Genomic DNA, 13,894 nt, shown 5'->3' on the forward strand with positions numbered 1-13,894 from the left:
GAAGAATCGCATAATATCTTTCCTCGTCGACAGATAAAAAGAGAATTCGTTATAATCGACGAGTTGACATCAAAATCCGTTCGATCTTTCCAAAAATATTGCATCTGAATTAAGAGAAACATTTTGCATTATTGCACGTACTAATCGACAACTTTTTCTTTACTCGATATGAATTAATTTAGAAATCGTTTCTTTTCAAAATGAAAGTAAAAGTAAAATTTCAGTAGAGAATATGAATGATATATATACTTGGATATATATATTATATTATATTCATATAGTAATATATATATATATATACAATTCATAAGCAATTATTACTATAAATTAAAAACATCATAGTAGTTATTGTTATATAAAATAATCAAATATTACATACGTATCTATATAGATATTTGTGTTTGTAATAGTTGATCGATCATTGGAATGTCCGGTGGCAAAAGAAAACGGTGCATCGAGATCGTGTTACGTTCGGCCACACCACCAAGAATGACTTTCTATTCATTTGCTATTCGTGTAAGAGACTGGATATATCAAACAATGCAAAGTGGTCACTTCCTGCTCTGCTAACCGCGAAAGTAATTTACTATTCGAGCGGGTACACGGTTACCCCGTAATCCACAAAAAGAGGCATGTAAATCATTCTTCTGGAAAAAGTTTCGAAAATTTACACAAACATTCTTCTTCTTTCATTTAAAATAAAGAGAGAGAAGAAAAGAGAATTAGTAAATAGAAAGTTTTAGGAAAATTCTTGACATAGTTAATTATCTAATCGTTAGCCATAGGGACCTCTGATGTTTCTTAGAATTCAGAGAAATCGAGTCTGTTGAATTAATTATTTCCAATTAATTTCATTCGTTGTTTCATAACTTTTTTATTAAACTTTAAAAAGTTTTCAAACAAATTATTTTCACCGAACGAACACGATTCTCTATTTACTGGTCATTATAATTTGATCGCATTCACTGTTCAAATACATTAAAATAAATTATTCTTTTTCCTTTAAAATAGTTTTATTATCATGGAGAGATCACGTTAAAATGCATCGCGTCAATTCGTGCACCAAAAACATGCGAAAGTAAGAAGAATTTCGTAGAGAAAGTAGTCGACATTAAATATTTATTTCGACCAATGTTTTGGATTTCTTCTTAAGAATATTTATCCACGTAAATTTTGAAACTCTTTCTCTCTCTTTCTCTTTATATTTCGTGAGAAGAATTATCCAATGATTTCTTCATCGAATAAATAAATTTATCGAAGCGCTTGAAATCAGAATAAAAAGGAGAAAATCGAAGAGAGCAAATTCACTTGTTATTAAAATTATTATTGTTACTGTTATTGTCGTTATTACAGTTTGCTGTTATTATTATTATTATCGTTAGTCTGGCATCTGGCGCATAACAATATAATACGTATCTGTAGTTCACGTTAATTATCAACAATGATCTCTCATTAACGAGAGCTTCCTCATTTGATATAACGAGGATAACGCTTGATCGTCATAAAAATATTTTAATTCGATCTTTTCTATTCAAGATCCTGTGTTATTTAACTTCGTTATTTCAAAAGAACATAACGATTAACAATTTTTCATTTGTTTATAGATCAGAATAAATGTAAAATCTTTTCATCTTTTAAATGTAGAAGGAACGATCAAAAACAAAAACAAAATCTTCAACGTGCTGATCGATCGATCGATCGATCAATCGATAAAGTAGAGAAAAAAAAGACATCGTTAATTAACGATCGTTAATGTTAATCGACTTTGTCAGTAAGGATGTAACGCAGCTAATCCAAGTCTGGGTGGCTCTGCATAGCTGTGACGATATCTACCGGGTGTCGGGACAATTTCTAATGGTGGTCTGGCACTTTCACGATCGAGTCCAGGATATCTCTCATGTTCTGATAATTCCTGATAAGTCGTTGCCCTTGCACGAACTTTTTCACGTAATTCTCGTGTGTATGCTCGATCTCGAAAGTCTCGTGACTGAAAGGATTAATCAAAAATTAATTAATATTTACGGTGCAAGTATGCATGCATATATGTAAGTCAATTTAATTAACAATAACAATGATTTTCGATTTTCGATTTTTTTCATTTAAGTTCAATCATTGATGATGACTAGATGATAATAATAACACATATATATTTTTTTTAACGAACTAATGAAAATGTAGACTTTCATTTAATAATTTCATCTATTTTCTAATTCTATGACCTCTTTTTTTTTTTTTTTTTCATAGATACTTATAATTATATCATAGATTATAAAACAATTGGATCATCATTGTCTCGATCATTGCCTAATACCAATTGTTTTGTTTTTCAGATGAAAATGAAAAAGATTAGAAAGAACTCTCTCACTTCTCGAGGATCGATAGAATTCCTTTGATCGCGAAACTCTCTCCCAACAACTGGATTTTCATAAAAGCTTCTTGGCCGTGGCCTAGTGGTAGTTTCCGATTCAGACGGTTGTTCTATTCCATAATGATGAGTTCTAGGTCTTGGTCTCGCTCGGTAAGCAAGTTCATTCTCTCGGTCAAGCTCAGTATGACTTCGTCTGATCTGTTGATGATCGTGCGCAGGCAATGAGTTCACGTTAGTTTGATGAGAACGAATAGATCGATCCTCGTGAACTTGTCTGGATGATTCCACCCTATAAGATCAAATAGGAAAAATAATTACCAGTTGGATCATGATTCAGAGGTAAGAGAAATCTCTGACTTAGATGTGTAGAAGTTTAGAAATGTCAGAGGAGAATCAAGAGGGGAAAACTAAACCAAACCAAATACGATGAGAATGAAAATGACTACGTGACACATCTCAAGAACTTTTACCTAAGAAGACTTAAATCAACCCGTTTCCAAGGGAATCTGGTTTGTCCTGGAGAAACGGCGACCTTTCACCAGGCCAGTTTACTTTTAAAATCTTACTTTCCTTCGATCAACATCAAGTTGAATATAAATATGTTGTTATTTATTATCGTAGGAATTTTACCTGTGGACATGATGATGACCATCGGACTCTCTCTGCCTTGAGAGGACTGGTCTTGCAATAGCTTCCCTCTCCATGGCCCTGAACATTTCTTTAGCATCTTGGAACCTCTCTCTTGGACTTGTCACTTCTCCGGGATTTACTTTTGGCTGATATTGAGGACTCGGAGATCTTTGTCTCAGTTCTGGCGCCCTACGATTCCTATTACAACCTGGTGAGACGCCTCTCGTTGGTTGTTGCTGAATTGGATGTCTTTCTGGACTTCTAGGTAGCCTTGGTAGTGTCAAGCTCGAACCAGTCGTCTCCACGTCCGGGAAATAATGACTTTCCTCTGTACCAGCACCCCAATCGTCGTCTGGAAAATAATTAATATCAATATATTCCTCCTGTAACAGTAAAACAACGACTTGAACGTTTGAGGTCAACCTGTGGAAAGATGAAGAAAAAGTAAGGTGAAAAGATCGTAAACGAATCTTTCCTCTGAGGTATTAGAAACTCTTTGGGTACACATACACATCGAGAAGAGGCATGATATAAACGTTCCTAGATAAAATCTCTAGCATCTCGGTCAGTAAGGTGACTCGAGAAAACGCGAGTCAAGGCAAATCGGTCGTGCAGAATTCTGTAGAGAAGAATTCGAGAGAGGTCACGAAGAGATTTAAAGTACAGGGAATGAAGAGAGAGAGAGAGAGAGAGAGAGAGAGAGAGAGAGTAAAGACGACGATGTCTTCTTCTTCTTCTTCTTCTTTTTCTTCTTTTTCTTCTTCTTCATCTTCTGCTTCTTCTTCTTCTTCTTCTTCTTCTTCTTCTTCTTCTTCTTCTTCTTCGAGTTTCTCAATAAGACACGAAGAAGGCTAAAGAAAGCCTCAGGCTATGGGCCGAGAATGCGGAACTTCATGTTTGGCCTCCCACGAGCTCGATTTACGTACGAATTTTCTTGGATTCCACATTAGTCCTGGTCAACATTATAGGAAAGGATAGTGTATCATAGTTATTATGATCTTCACCATCATCATTATCATCATCATCATTATCATCGTCGTCATCGTCATCGTCGTCATCCTTGTCGTCGACGTTGTCCTCATCGTCGTCGTAGTCCTCATCGTTAGATGTATCGTAATCGTCTTCTCTTCTGGTCATTACTATCATCGTCTGCCAACGACCTCGCTTCTTTCTTCATACCGTCTCGTCTTTCTCTCGAACGCACCTCAAAACCACTCTTTTGCGCAATAATCTCTAGCATAGAGAAAGAAAGAAAGAGAGAAAAAGAGAGAAGGAGAAAGACAGAAAGAGTTGGAGTGCCGTTACCGTACTAAGTTCTTAGTGTTAAAGGTTGTTGAGTCGATTGACTAACATCTTCTCAATATCAGGATGAAACTAGGATAAGTGTTGTATGTTTTCATCTTGGCTTTATATAAATTTAATTTACATTCCTTTCTTTGAATTAACTAGAATGATTTGTTACAGGTATATATACATAAGTGTAGTGAAAGGAAAGGAAAAAGGAAGGAAAAGCAAACGTTATTAAAAATTGATCTAATCAGAAATAATGAAAATAATTCATCATTGCTCTGACGTAATTATTTTAGTAAATATATTTTCTTTTCTTTTTTATAATTAATCTGCCGTAATAAGGATTACATTTCTTTCTTTTTCTTTTTTTTTTTTTTCTTATTCTTAATTTATTCCTTAACTTTTTTGCAAGCAATACATGAGCAAGTGTTTCTCTTTCGAAGGAGAAGAACGGTACTGGAATAGTAATGCGGAATCGATTTCACGGCGAGCTACCTCCGTGCGACGTAATAATTTAATCGAGGTGCCTTCTGAGCGGGACAATTCCTCGCATGGAATCTAGGCAACGATGGTTTCACGCGACTTACCTATTACGTATCCACCGATACGTACGCAAATTGCCTGTATAATTTATGCGAGTCGAGAAGTATACCAGTCGAGTATACTGATCTAGAATCATGATTTGTATTCAATTAATAGGAGAGAAAAGAAGAATAGTTGACATTGGAAAGCTCTGATCGACATCAATTGAAAAAGAGAGCAATTTTTATCATAAAAAAAAAAAAGAGAAAGAGACATAGAAAAAATGATGAGGTCAACTAAAAGTTCAGAAACAATCCGGCAAAATATTGAAAAATCCTTTGAACATATTTCATTACTCCCTAGAAATCCAGAAATCTTATTATGAATGAAATTTAACATAATGGACTTAACGAACAAACGAGATTAACAATGAGAGATTTCTTTGAATATTTTCCATGATCGGATCTCATTAACGAGAAACCCAGAAATCTCATCATGAGTGGAATCAAACAATGACCTTGAACGTTCACAATCAAAACAGGTAAAAAAAAGATAGATACGTGTTGAATAATTTGTTGAATCTTTTTATCGTCATATTCAAGCGTGGATTAAGGATGAACATATGTTTCAGGTCAATAAAAAGGAATTAAGAGATATGTGAACGTCAATGAAATATAGATAGGATAAGTTTCGGAGATTTAACATGTGACGTCTGTAGTATAATCGATAGCACGAGTCAATCCAAAGCTGGTTGGTTTTTGCGGTCGAGTAAAAGCCCTGGAATCGAGATACATGTGCCCGTAGGCTGGTACCTGTCGCTGACACGACGTCCTAACGGTACACCTTCCACTGTAACAGGTGCCCAAGCTTGGTGGTGCTCTCTCTCTCTCTCTCTCTCTCTCTCCTTCTTTTTCTTTTCATCTCGCTCCATCACACGTACATACTTAAACACCGAGGTATATCCGATGTTAAGTGCTCTTTTTTTTACCTTTTTTTCTCTTTATCATCGAAGCGATATAGGTCAGTCGTCCGTTAAAAAACGTGTTTGAAAAAGAAAAGAAAGAGAAAAGGAAATCGTCCGTCTCTTTTAATTTTCATCTCGTTCATATCTATATTACTCGTTTTCATTATTCAGAATCATTAATTAACAGGAACGATTCGATTCGTTTCTTATTTTTTTCATTAGAACTTGAATTATAATAAACTTATCAATTTTCTAGACACGTCGCGTTAAAACTGAAAAGGATATCGCACCGTTCATTTCCGTTAGAATGCCGATTCGAAAGAAGAGGAAGAAGAAGAAGAAGAATATCAGAGAATAAAAAAATATCAAGCATGTAAGTGCTCGACACACCATCGGATTTTCGAGGTGGCTAAAGAAATTGGGTTAGGGGGTCGACTCGCTTCTGCCCGGTTTTCTACGAGAGCCGATAAGATTCGTGCGGACACACCTGCCGAGCGAATAGAAAGCGTCCAAATTTCTGTCTTTTCAACTTGAATTCCTCATTCTAACGACGTTCGACATTTTCGAAAAAGAGAAACTTGAAAATTCAAGAACTTGTTGCAGTAATAATAACACTAATGACGAAGACAAAAATGACAAACTCAATGACAATAAGAAAAAAGAAAATGTTAAATCGAAGTTCAAGTCACGATTAAGAAAAGTGATAAAAAGTTGAAGACAAGTTGCAAGTCTGAAAGCTTGTTTGATCTTATAAACTCTCTCATACCATTCCCATGCATTAATTATAAAAATTGTTGTATGGATTCTAGTCAATTTCCTATTGGTGATCCGCAAAAAGAAGTAATAAAAGAAGAAAGAGGGAGAGAGAGAAAAGAAGAAACTTTCACTTTCCTTTTAGCAAGATCTAACCACGGTAGCCATCATGATTATCCTCTCTATGTTACGATGCGTTCGTTGGATCGATCGATCGATCCAATTGACGACTTTCCATGAGTATATTCTAAACACGCTAGAGTTACGACCGCATAAGTGTATTCACAAGAGTGCATTGAACCATCGAAGCAGAGAGGCCTGGATTTCCGTAGAAATCGTTCTTACCGGCTAGTAGAACCACAAGTGACAGAGAGAGAGAGAGAGAGAGAGAGAGAGAGAGAGAGACTTTCGAAATCAACTTGGAGAGTTGTTTGCTTACCGGAAGAGGAATCTCTCGAAGGTCTCGAAGGTCTTGGACCTAAAGGATGATGAGACTGATACGGTGGAGGAGTAGCCGCACTGTCCGATCCAATTCCACTGCTAGCTGCACTCCTTGTACCACCTCGATCAACAGCTGTGCTACCACCCACTATGGTCTGATTCAAGCAACGCCTAAATTCGATACCTGCTAAATTACCACGATGCCTGTGAACTGTGTCGTAGTCACGTGGTGGTAACAGTATAGGTCCAACATCGTTGTCTCCTGAATTTCCACGACCTAGTGAAAGAAAGATGACATCATTGTTACTTGCTTTCTTCTTCGTTTATTCAAGTTTCATTGGCTTCTTACCCAATTTGGCTCTCAACTCGGCTGCCAATGACTCGTAGATCGTTGTGGTTTGGATAGGATCATGTTTGAGTTCTCCACTACCTTCGGAAGACTCGGATTCTCTCGTACTTCGGCCATCGCTACCCAAATTACTTCGGATTCTACCTTCACCAGAGGATACTCTTGCTAAATTATCCGTTTGCGACGCCAATGCCTTCAGTTGTCCACCCAACAATTCAGCTGTCTCGACCGAGTCGCATCTGATCGAACGGAAAGTTTCGATAACGGGACTCGTGCGTTGAATGGTATATTATTATTATTATTAATATTATAATGAAATCTCATAATTGTAAATCAAATGGTAATTAGAATTCATAAACTGGGCCAGGTTTTCCATAACAAATCATGTTTATCTCGGAGAAACCGAAGGCTTTTGATCTTTTGAAACTTAATCCGTGAGAATATGAGAGAGTAGGTGGATTCCTCGTCGTCAAGATATAATGAAAAATACGTTAACAGCTCGTTATACGAAGAAGAAGGATAATTAAGTAAGATGACGACCTATAATCCATAAGATCGAGCTGATGAACGAATCAACCTCCATCTTTGGAGAACGAACCTTCTTCTTATCCTTCATATTAATAATACTAAAAAAAAAAAGGTAAAAAGAAAAAAGCAGAAAATGAAGAGAAACAAAATTTATTATCACGCAGATCAAAGATTAAAAAAAAAGAAAATAAGAAAAAAAAAGAAAGGAAGAAATGAATATGATAATAAATGAGATGAAAGTGTGATAACGAAGTCATAGCCGAGCGAAGGCCGAGGAAAAGCTACATAATCAGATACGTGAAAAAATAATTAATATGATAAAAGAAAATAGAAAAAAAATTAAAACCTGTATGCATGAACATGGACTGGATTGTTAGTGGCAGGATTTGGTAAGAGCAAAGTCGCTGCTACGATATCTTCTCGTTGAACAGCAGCCAATACAGCATGACCTGGTACCAAATGTTTTACAGCTGATCTAGTAGAACCTCCAGGATGAACAGTTTGAATGATCTTTAGGCCCTTGCTGCTCACCTGTCGACAAGAATAAAATCTTAATCGAGAAACATCGTTACCAGGCATGTTAGAACGATAAAAATAACTTGTAATCGAGGTATCTATCGATTTGATCAAAGATAGACACGTATACGTTCTAACGTTATTCCTAGGATGATATAAGTGTGTTAATCTTATTTCATCTTTGCTTCTATTATGAACCTAATAATATAGAATAATTTCTTTTAGATGTCTAATCAGTCGTTTGATTGTAATTACGATAAAGATATAGCTCTCTGTGGTATATCAATAGACATGCGTACGTTCAAATGTTATTTTCTAGGATGAAACAGGTGTGTGTTAATCTTATTTGACATTTCATTTTATATTTAAACGTAATAATCTAAAATGATTTTTTCTAGGTGTCTCTCGTCAGATGTTTGATTATTATTATAATCAAAATATAATCTATACAGGATGGCATTTAAATAAGAATGATTCAACATCCATCGACACAAAGCATGGATCATCAAATAATTATACTTATCTCGGCTAGAGACAAAACATGAAAATCTCGTAAGACTAGTCTCTCTTACGTTTTGTTTCTTACGGTGACACGCGTGCCATTGTTCACGATAGCGGAAACGCGAACGACGTAATTACTACATCTCGCTCGACGATTACGTGCGATCCTCGTTTAAAAGGCCAAAAGAGAGAGAGAGAGAGAGAGAGAGAGAGAGAGAGAGAGAGAGAGAGAGAGAGAGAGAGAGAAATAACTAGAGAAAAGAACACGTTCAGAAAGAAGGCGTCATCTTAGCACATTCTTCGACTACTTAAAGCAAACAACCTAAGCAATTAACAAGCCTATCCATATTATCATCGTGATAACATTGTCATTGCTTTGCCGATTTAGGTAAATTCTAGCGCATAATATGACCCTCCTCCATCTTATTCGACAATGTTTTTAAGACTTTCTCTTTATGACAGGCTTGTAATTACACTTGCACAATAATTAGGCGGATCACTCGCCGCTATTATTTCACAATAATAATAATAATAATAATAATAATAATAATAATAATAATAATAATAATAATAATAATAATAATAATAATAATAATAATAATAATAATGATCTCATTCTTTTCTTTTCCGCGACACGTACCGCGCAACACGTTTCGCATTTCACGGATTTGTCCCAAACAAAATTTAGAATAATCATGTCAGTTTTATTACAAGACTGGCCCGATTAAAGAATTACAGAGATTCAATTTATCTTTACTTCGTTTTCTAAACCCATCTACTAAGTAATTGAAACTAATTGAACAAGATATGATTTAAAATTAGATCATTTTCATGATCATAAATTTATTAATATTATCTATCTCTCTCCCTCCCCCCCTCTCTCTCTCTTTCTCTCTGCCTCTTGTTTTAATTTAGTCAATATAATTGATACAGCTGCATTATTACATTTCATTTAATATCTAAAATTAATCGCTGTTATAAAACTCGATTCGTTTAAGTTGTTCTTCATTCTTCACACGTTTTACACGTTTCTTTGCCTTTCTTAGAGGATTACGATGATTTCAAATCGCCCGCGTTAACTCGTAACTCTTCGCTGGAAAGAGACTAAGAATGAAAGAAAGAAAGAAAGAATTTCGCATGCCGTTTCTCTTTCCCATATCGAAGGCGCCTCGTTTCATTCGTCGTATGAAGATTCGGGTCAATGAATTCGTTATATATTAATTCTTCATAATTCATTCGCATAAAATATTCATGTAGGTGTTAGCCGAGTGGCAAGGTCCTTCCCACGTTTCTATGACGTTTTACAGATAGATTAAATCATTAGATTAGATAATTATAATTTTTTATCGGTTTTTAAATCTCTAAAAATATGGGAAAATTTTGTTTTTCAAAGAAATATAATAGGCTTTTGATTGTTTTAAGCTTCTTCTGAAAAATTCCATAGAAAACGTTGTTTTAAGTTTCTTCTCAAAAACTCCATAGAAAATAATTAGATTCTTGATTAGATTCAAATGAATTCTTTCTACGTGTGAGCATTAGAACTTAAATCCTTTTTATAAACGATCTCCAACTTCCATAAATTTTCTGTTTTATGAACGAAACTCGTGATAGAAATGAAGTCAACGGAGGATTAACTTTTTTCTTAATTTCCATTTTTAATTTCATCTTCTTATCAATATTAAGTAGAGAAACTACATTCGAGTAGATTTGTTTTCGATGAAAAAGCAAAGGAATACAGTAAGAATGTTACTTCTGGGAATAGAATCATTTCTCTATCTCTCTCTCTCTCTCTCTCTCTCCCCCTCTCCATTTATATCTAATTTCCAATTTCATCCCACTCTATATTAAATTTGAATATTTTAGGTAGATTCGTTTCTGATCTAAGGAAAAAAGAAAAAGAGACAAGAAGATAGGGATAAAGCTGAGATTGGATTATTTTTAGTCGACATTCTATCCTATCTTCATTTCTAATTTCATCCCTCGTATCAATTTGAGAATATCTCGACTATAATTCGTTTTTGTTGAAAAATAACATGGTAATTTCGAGGAGTATCCGGTTTTTTAGGATCAGCAGTCGTAAAAAAAGGAATTTTATGATACTTCGTATCTAACTTTCTCTGAGAAAAAGAAAAGAAAGAAAAAACAGAGGATACAAACATAAAAGGAAATCGTACAAATAGATGTAGAAACTTTATAGGACTTATGTCGTATCGATAAACAAACGTCATGTTTTAGAATATTTTCGGACGGTAGGCGCCAAAACCGGATCTCGAAATGGTAGCTCTCACCTGTAAAGTGACCTTGAAAGGTTCTTGAAGTCGTTCTCGTTCGAGCAGGTAAGCTATGGCACCGGGCATCGCGTCCACACCCTTGGCCTCCCTCGCACCAAGATACCAAACGTAGTACGAGCTCTTCTTGACATCCTTGCTACCCCTCAGACGTAAGGCCATTACTCGCACTGATCTCACCGGAACAAGATAGAAACAAAAAAAAAAAAAGAAAGAAAATATTTCTTCCTTCGTCAAAAACATCTTTCTTCTTTCTTTAACTCGATTAAATTCTTTCTAAACATTTTATGCAAACTTCATGCTTTCTAAACATTTAGAAAGATACAAATCTTTCATTCTTTCAAAAGATTTTTTAAAGAGATTTGACAAAGGATCTTCGATTCGGATTTTCATCGTATAATTCGATTATACTCTTTCTAATCATTTTTTCAAGAATTTCATTGGATGTTAGGATCCAAATTAGATTAGATTCTTTTCGCAACGAACGTTCATTTCTGTTAATTCTTTTTTGAAGAATTTGAAAACACTTCGATTAGAAGTTAGTGTAACGTTAGCTCGATCGGATTGTTTTTAAGTAGATATTATTCATATATTAATTGTTTCAAACAGAAAAAATAAAAAAGCTTTTGAAAGGAGTTAGTGTCAATGAACATAACGATGTCTGATCGTATACGATGTTTTAACTACTGATACATTTTAATTCAGAATTCGAGAAATCACGAGTTATTTCGTTGGAAAGATTATCCTCTGGAACGAATGACAATGCAATACCATTGTGTTCAACTTAGCTCGATCTCTCGATTGGTAACGTTCCACTACTAATTCGATTTTATTCGCTCCAGATAGAACGAACAGCAAGAGGACGATGAAAATAAGAAAAGGAAAAAAGAAAGAAAGAAAGAAAGAAAGAAAGAAAGAAAAAAAGAAAGAGAGAAAGAAAGAAGTTAACACGGAGAAGAAGATTTTTGAGCAAAATGAAGCTTTTACCGGGTCTCAACACGCTGTTGAGTTGCTGTTGCTGTTACCCGTCTAACATCTACCTTCCCTCTCTTTCTTTCTCTTCAACTGCTTCCTCGATTACTTTCACGCTTAAACCCGTTTCCACGGGACACGTTATCCATCTTGCGCTTGAATCGATTCTCACTATCAAGACACCAAAATTATTTCTTTTTTAGTATAACGACGATGAACACGAAAGAAAAAGAAAAAGAAGATCAATTTTCTCTGGATCAAATATCAAGGATTCTATATTCCAAAATCAACTGGTTTATCACTATCGAGGAAAGAAAAACAAAAGATTGAAGAGAATATGAAGACGTGGTGATTTCAACGAATGCCACAGTCAAAGAGAGAGAAAAAAAAGAAAGACTCGTCCTGATCGTCTCGTTAGCCTTCACCGAACACTTCGATCTAGACTCACCTTAATAAATGATCGTACAAATGCACCTTCTCTCTCTCTCTCTCTCTCTCTCTCTCTCTCTCCCTCTCTGTTTTCTTGCACTCACAAAAACGTGTAGGTATATACGTAGAAAAGAGAAAGAGAAAGAGAAAGAACAACTGGTCTCTGCGCACGATGCACCTCGCGAAAACCGTGTGTAAGGCCGTCCTTACGGTATAAGCGAGTCTAAACTAAACGTGAGCACGGCGTCTGAGGTTTACGAGCTACGTACGAGCACCATCCTATGGTATGGGAGTAAAAAGAGAGAGAAAGAGAAAGAGCAAGAGAGAGAGAGAGAGAGAGAGAGTGAGATGGTGAACCTGGAGTGGGAGGGGTGGGGAGAATCGAGCAAGTAAGAAAGACAGAGACGGATAGAGAACTCGAGAGTAGTCTCGTCTGACAGCTGCACAGTTCTGACTACTTTTCCACGTTGGTTTGCCAACTTGCTTCGAATCAGCAATAGCAGCAATAACAGCAGGAACGGTAGGAACAGCAGGGCCGTTTGAAAATGGTGAAACTTTCAAGTCCGATCAAAATTTATATGATTTTCAAAGAAGGAGAAAGACAATGTCCAGGTGATATCGTTCTCCTTTTATTCTCTTTCTAATTTTTTTTCTCTCTCACACACTCATTTTTCTTTCTTTCTTTCTTTCTTTCTTACTTTCTTTTGATTTTTTTCAGAAAAAATAATTATTTCTATCGACTGTCAGACACCAAAGATGAACTATACTAACGCGTAACGCGTAAAACGGAGGACACGAAACACGAGTCTCTCGACTGAAGAGCAACAGCAGCAACGGCCACGACGGCTTCCTCCTCTCCTTTCGGTACCTCACTCACTGTTGAATCCTCCTCCTCTTCCTCCTCCTCCTCCTCCTCCTTCTCTAACTCCTACTACTCTTCTCTTTCTCTCTCTTTTTCTCTTGACTTCGCCACACCTTCGCCACGATCGGTTCTTGATCGACGTCGTAGCACGTGAAAGAGAGAGAGAAGGAGACCGGTCGAGTTCCAACCGGCGCCTTTGGATGGATTCTGTCCTGAATTCGAGTAGTCCGAAGCTCTCTCGCCTTTCCAGGTACCTTCTCTATCCCTCTCCTTCTTTCTTTCTTTCATTGCATTCCCTCAGACCCCTTTCTTCATCAGAAAGAGACAAAAGAGAGTCAGTCTATCTGTCCTTCTTATTCACTATACTACTCCCCACTCTAAAAAGAGAGAGGAAGAAAAAGTGATGTTGCACTTGTGTATCTCTCTCTCTCTTTTTATTCACCATATCCCTCTCTTTACTCTGAAAAGAAAGAGGAAGGAA

General features: G+C 36.0%; 1 protein-coding gene and 1 long non-coding RNA gene across 8 annotated transcripts; one reads left to right on the top strand and one right to left on the bottom strand.

The window, feature by feature from the left end:
• Positions 1-1,303: 1,303 nt before the first annotated feature.
• On the bottom strand, positions 1,304-13,449 carry LOC122633902. 4 transcript variants are annotated; one of them, XM_043822367.1, is made up of 9 exons: positions 12,571-12,630; positions 12,138-12,293; positions 11,151-11,320; positions 8,192-8,376; positions 7,318-7,556; positions 6,967-7,245; positions 2,999-3,350; positions 2,366-2,657; positions 1,304-1,987 (listed from the first exon to the last, which is right to left on the bottom strand). In XM_043822367.1, the coding sequence occupies exons 3-9, from the start codon at positions 11,310-11,312 to the stop codon at positions 1,769-1,771; spliced, it is 1,728 nt and encodes a 575-aa protein (XP_043678302.1). In that variant the 5' UTR covers positions 11,313-11,320; positions 12,138-12,293; positions 12,571-12,630; the 3' UTR covers positions 1,304-1,768. The 4 variants fall into 4 exon arrangements, with proteins under 4 accessions (XP_043678302.1, XP_043678303.1, XP_043678301.1 ...); XM_043822368.1 differs by lacking the exons at positions 12,138-12,293; positions 12,571-12,630 and adding an exon at positions 13,323-13,449; XM_043822366.1 differs by lacking the exon at positions 12,138-12,293 and having other exon boundaries at positions 12,571-12,624.
• Positions 7,461-12,047, top strand: LOC122633906. 4 transcript variants are annotated; one of them, XR_006328229.1, is made up of 6 exons: positions 7,461-7,601; positions 7,685-8,455; positions 8,587-8,690; positions 8,760-8,913; positions 11,098-11,198; positions 11,993-12,047. It is a non-coding gene; the product is annotated as an uncharacterized LOC122633906 (long non-coding RNA). The 4 variants fall into 4 exon arrangements; XR_006328230.1 differs by lacking the exons at positions 11,098-11,198; positions 11,993-12,047 and adding an exon at positions 10,726-10,956 and having other exon boundaries at positions 8,760-8,992; XR_006328228.1 differs by lacking the exons at positions 11,098-11,198; positions 11,993-12,047 and having other exon boundaries at positions 7,685-8,234; positions 8,316-8,455; positions 8,760-9,350.
• Positions 13,450-13,894: the final 445 nt, after the last annotated feature.

The sequence above is a fragment of the Vespula pensylvanica genome, chromosome 13 (genome assembly GCF_014466175.1).
Source record: "Vespula pensylvanica isolate Volc-1 chromosome 13, ASM1446617v1, whole genome shotgun sequence".
NCBI lineage: Eukaryota > Metazoa > Arthropoda > Insecta > Hymenoptera > Vespidae > Vespula > Vespula pensylvanica.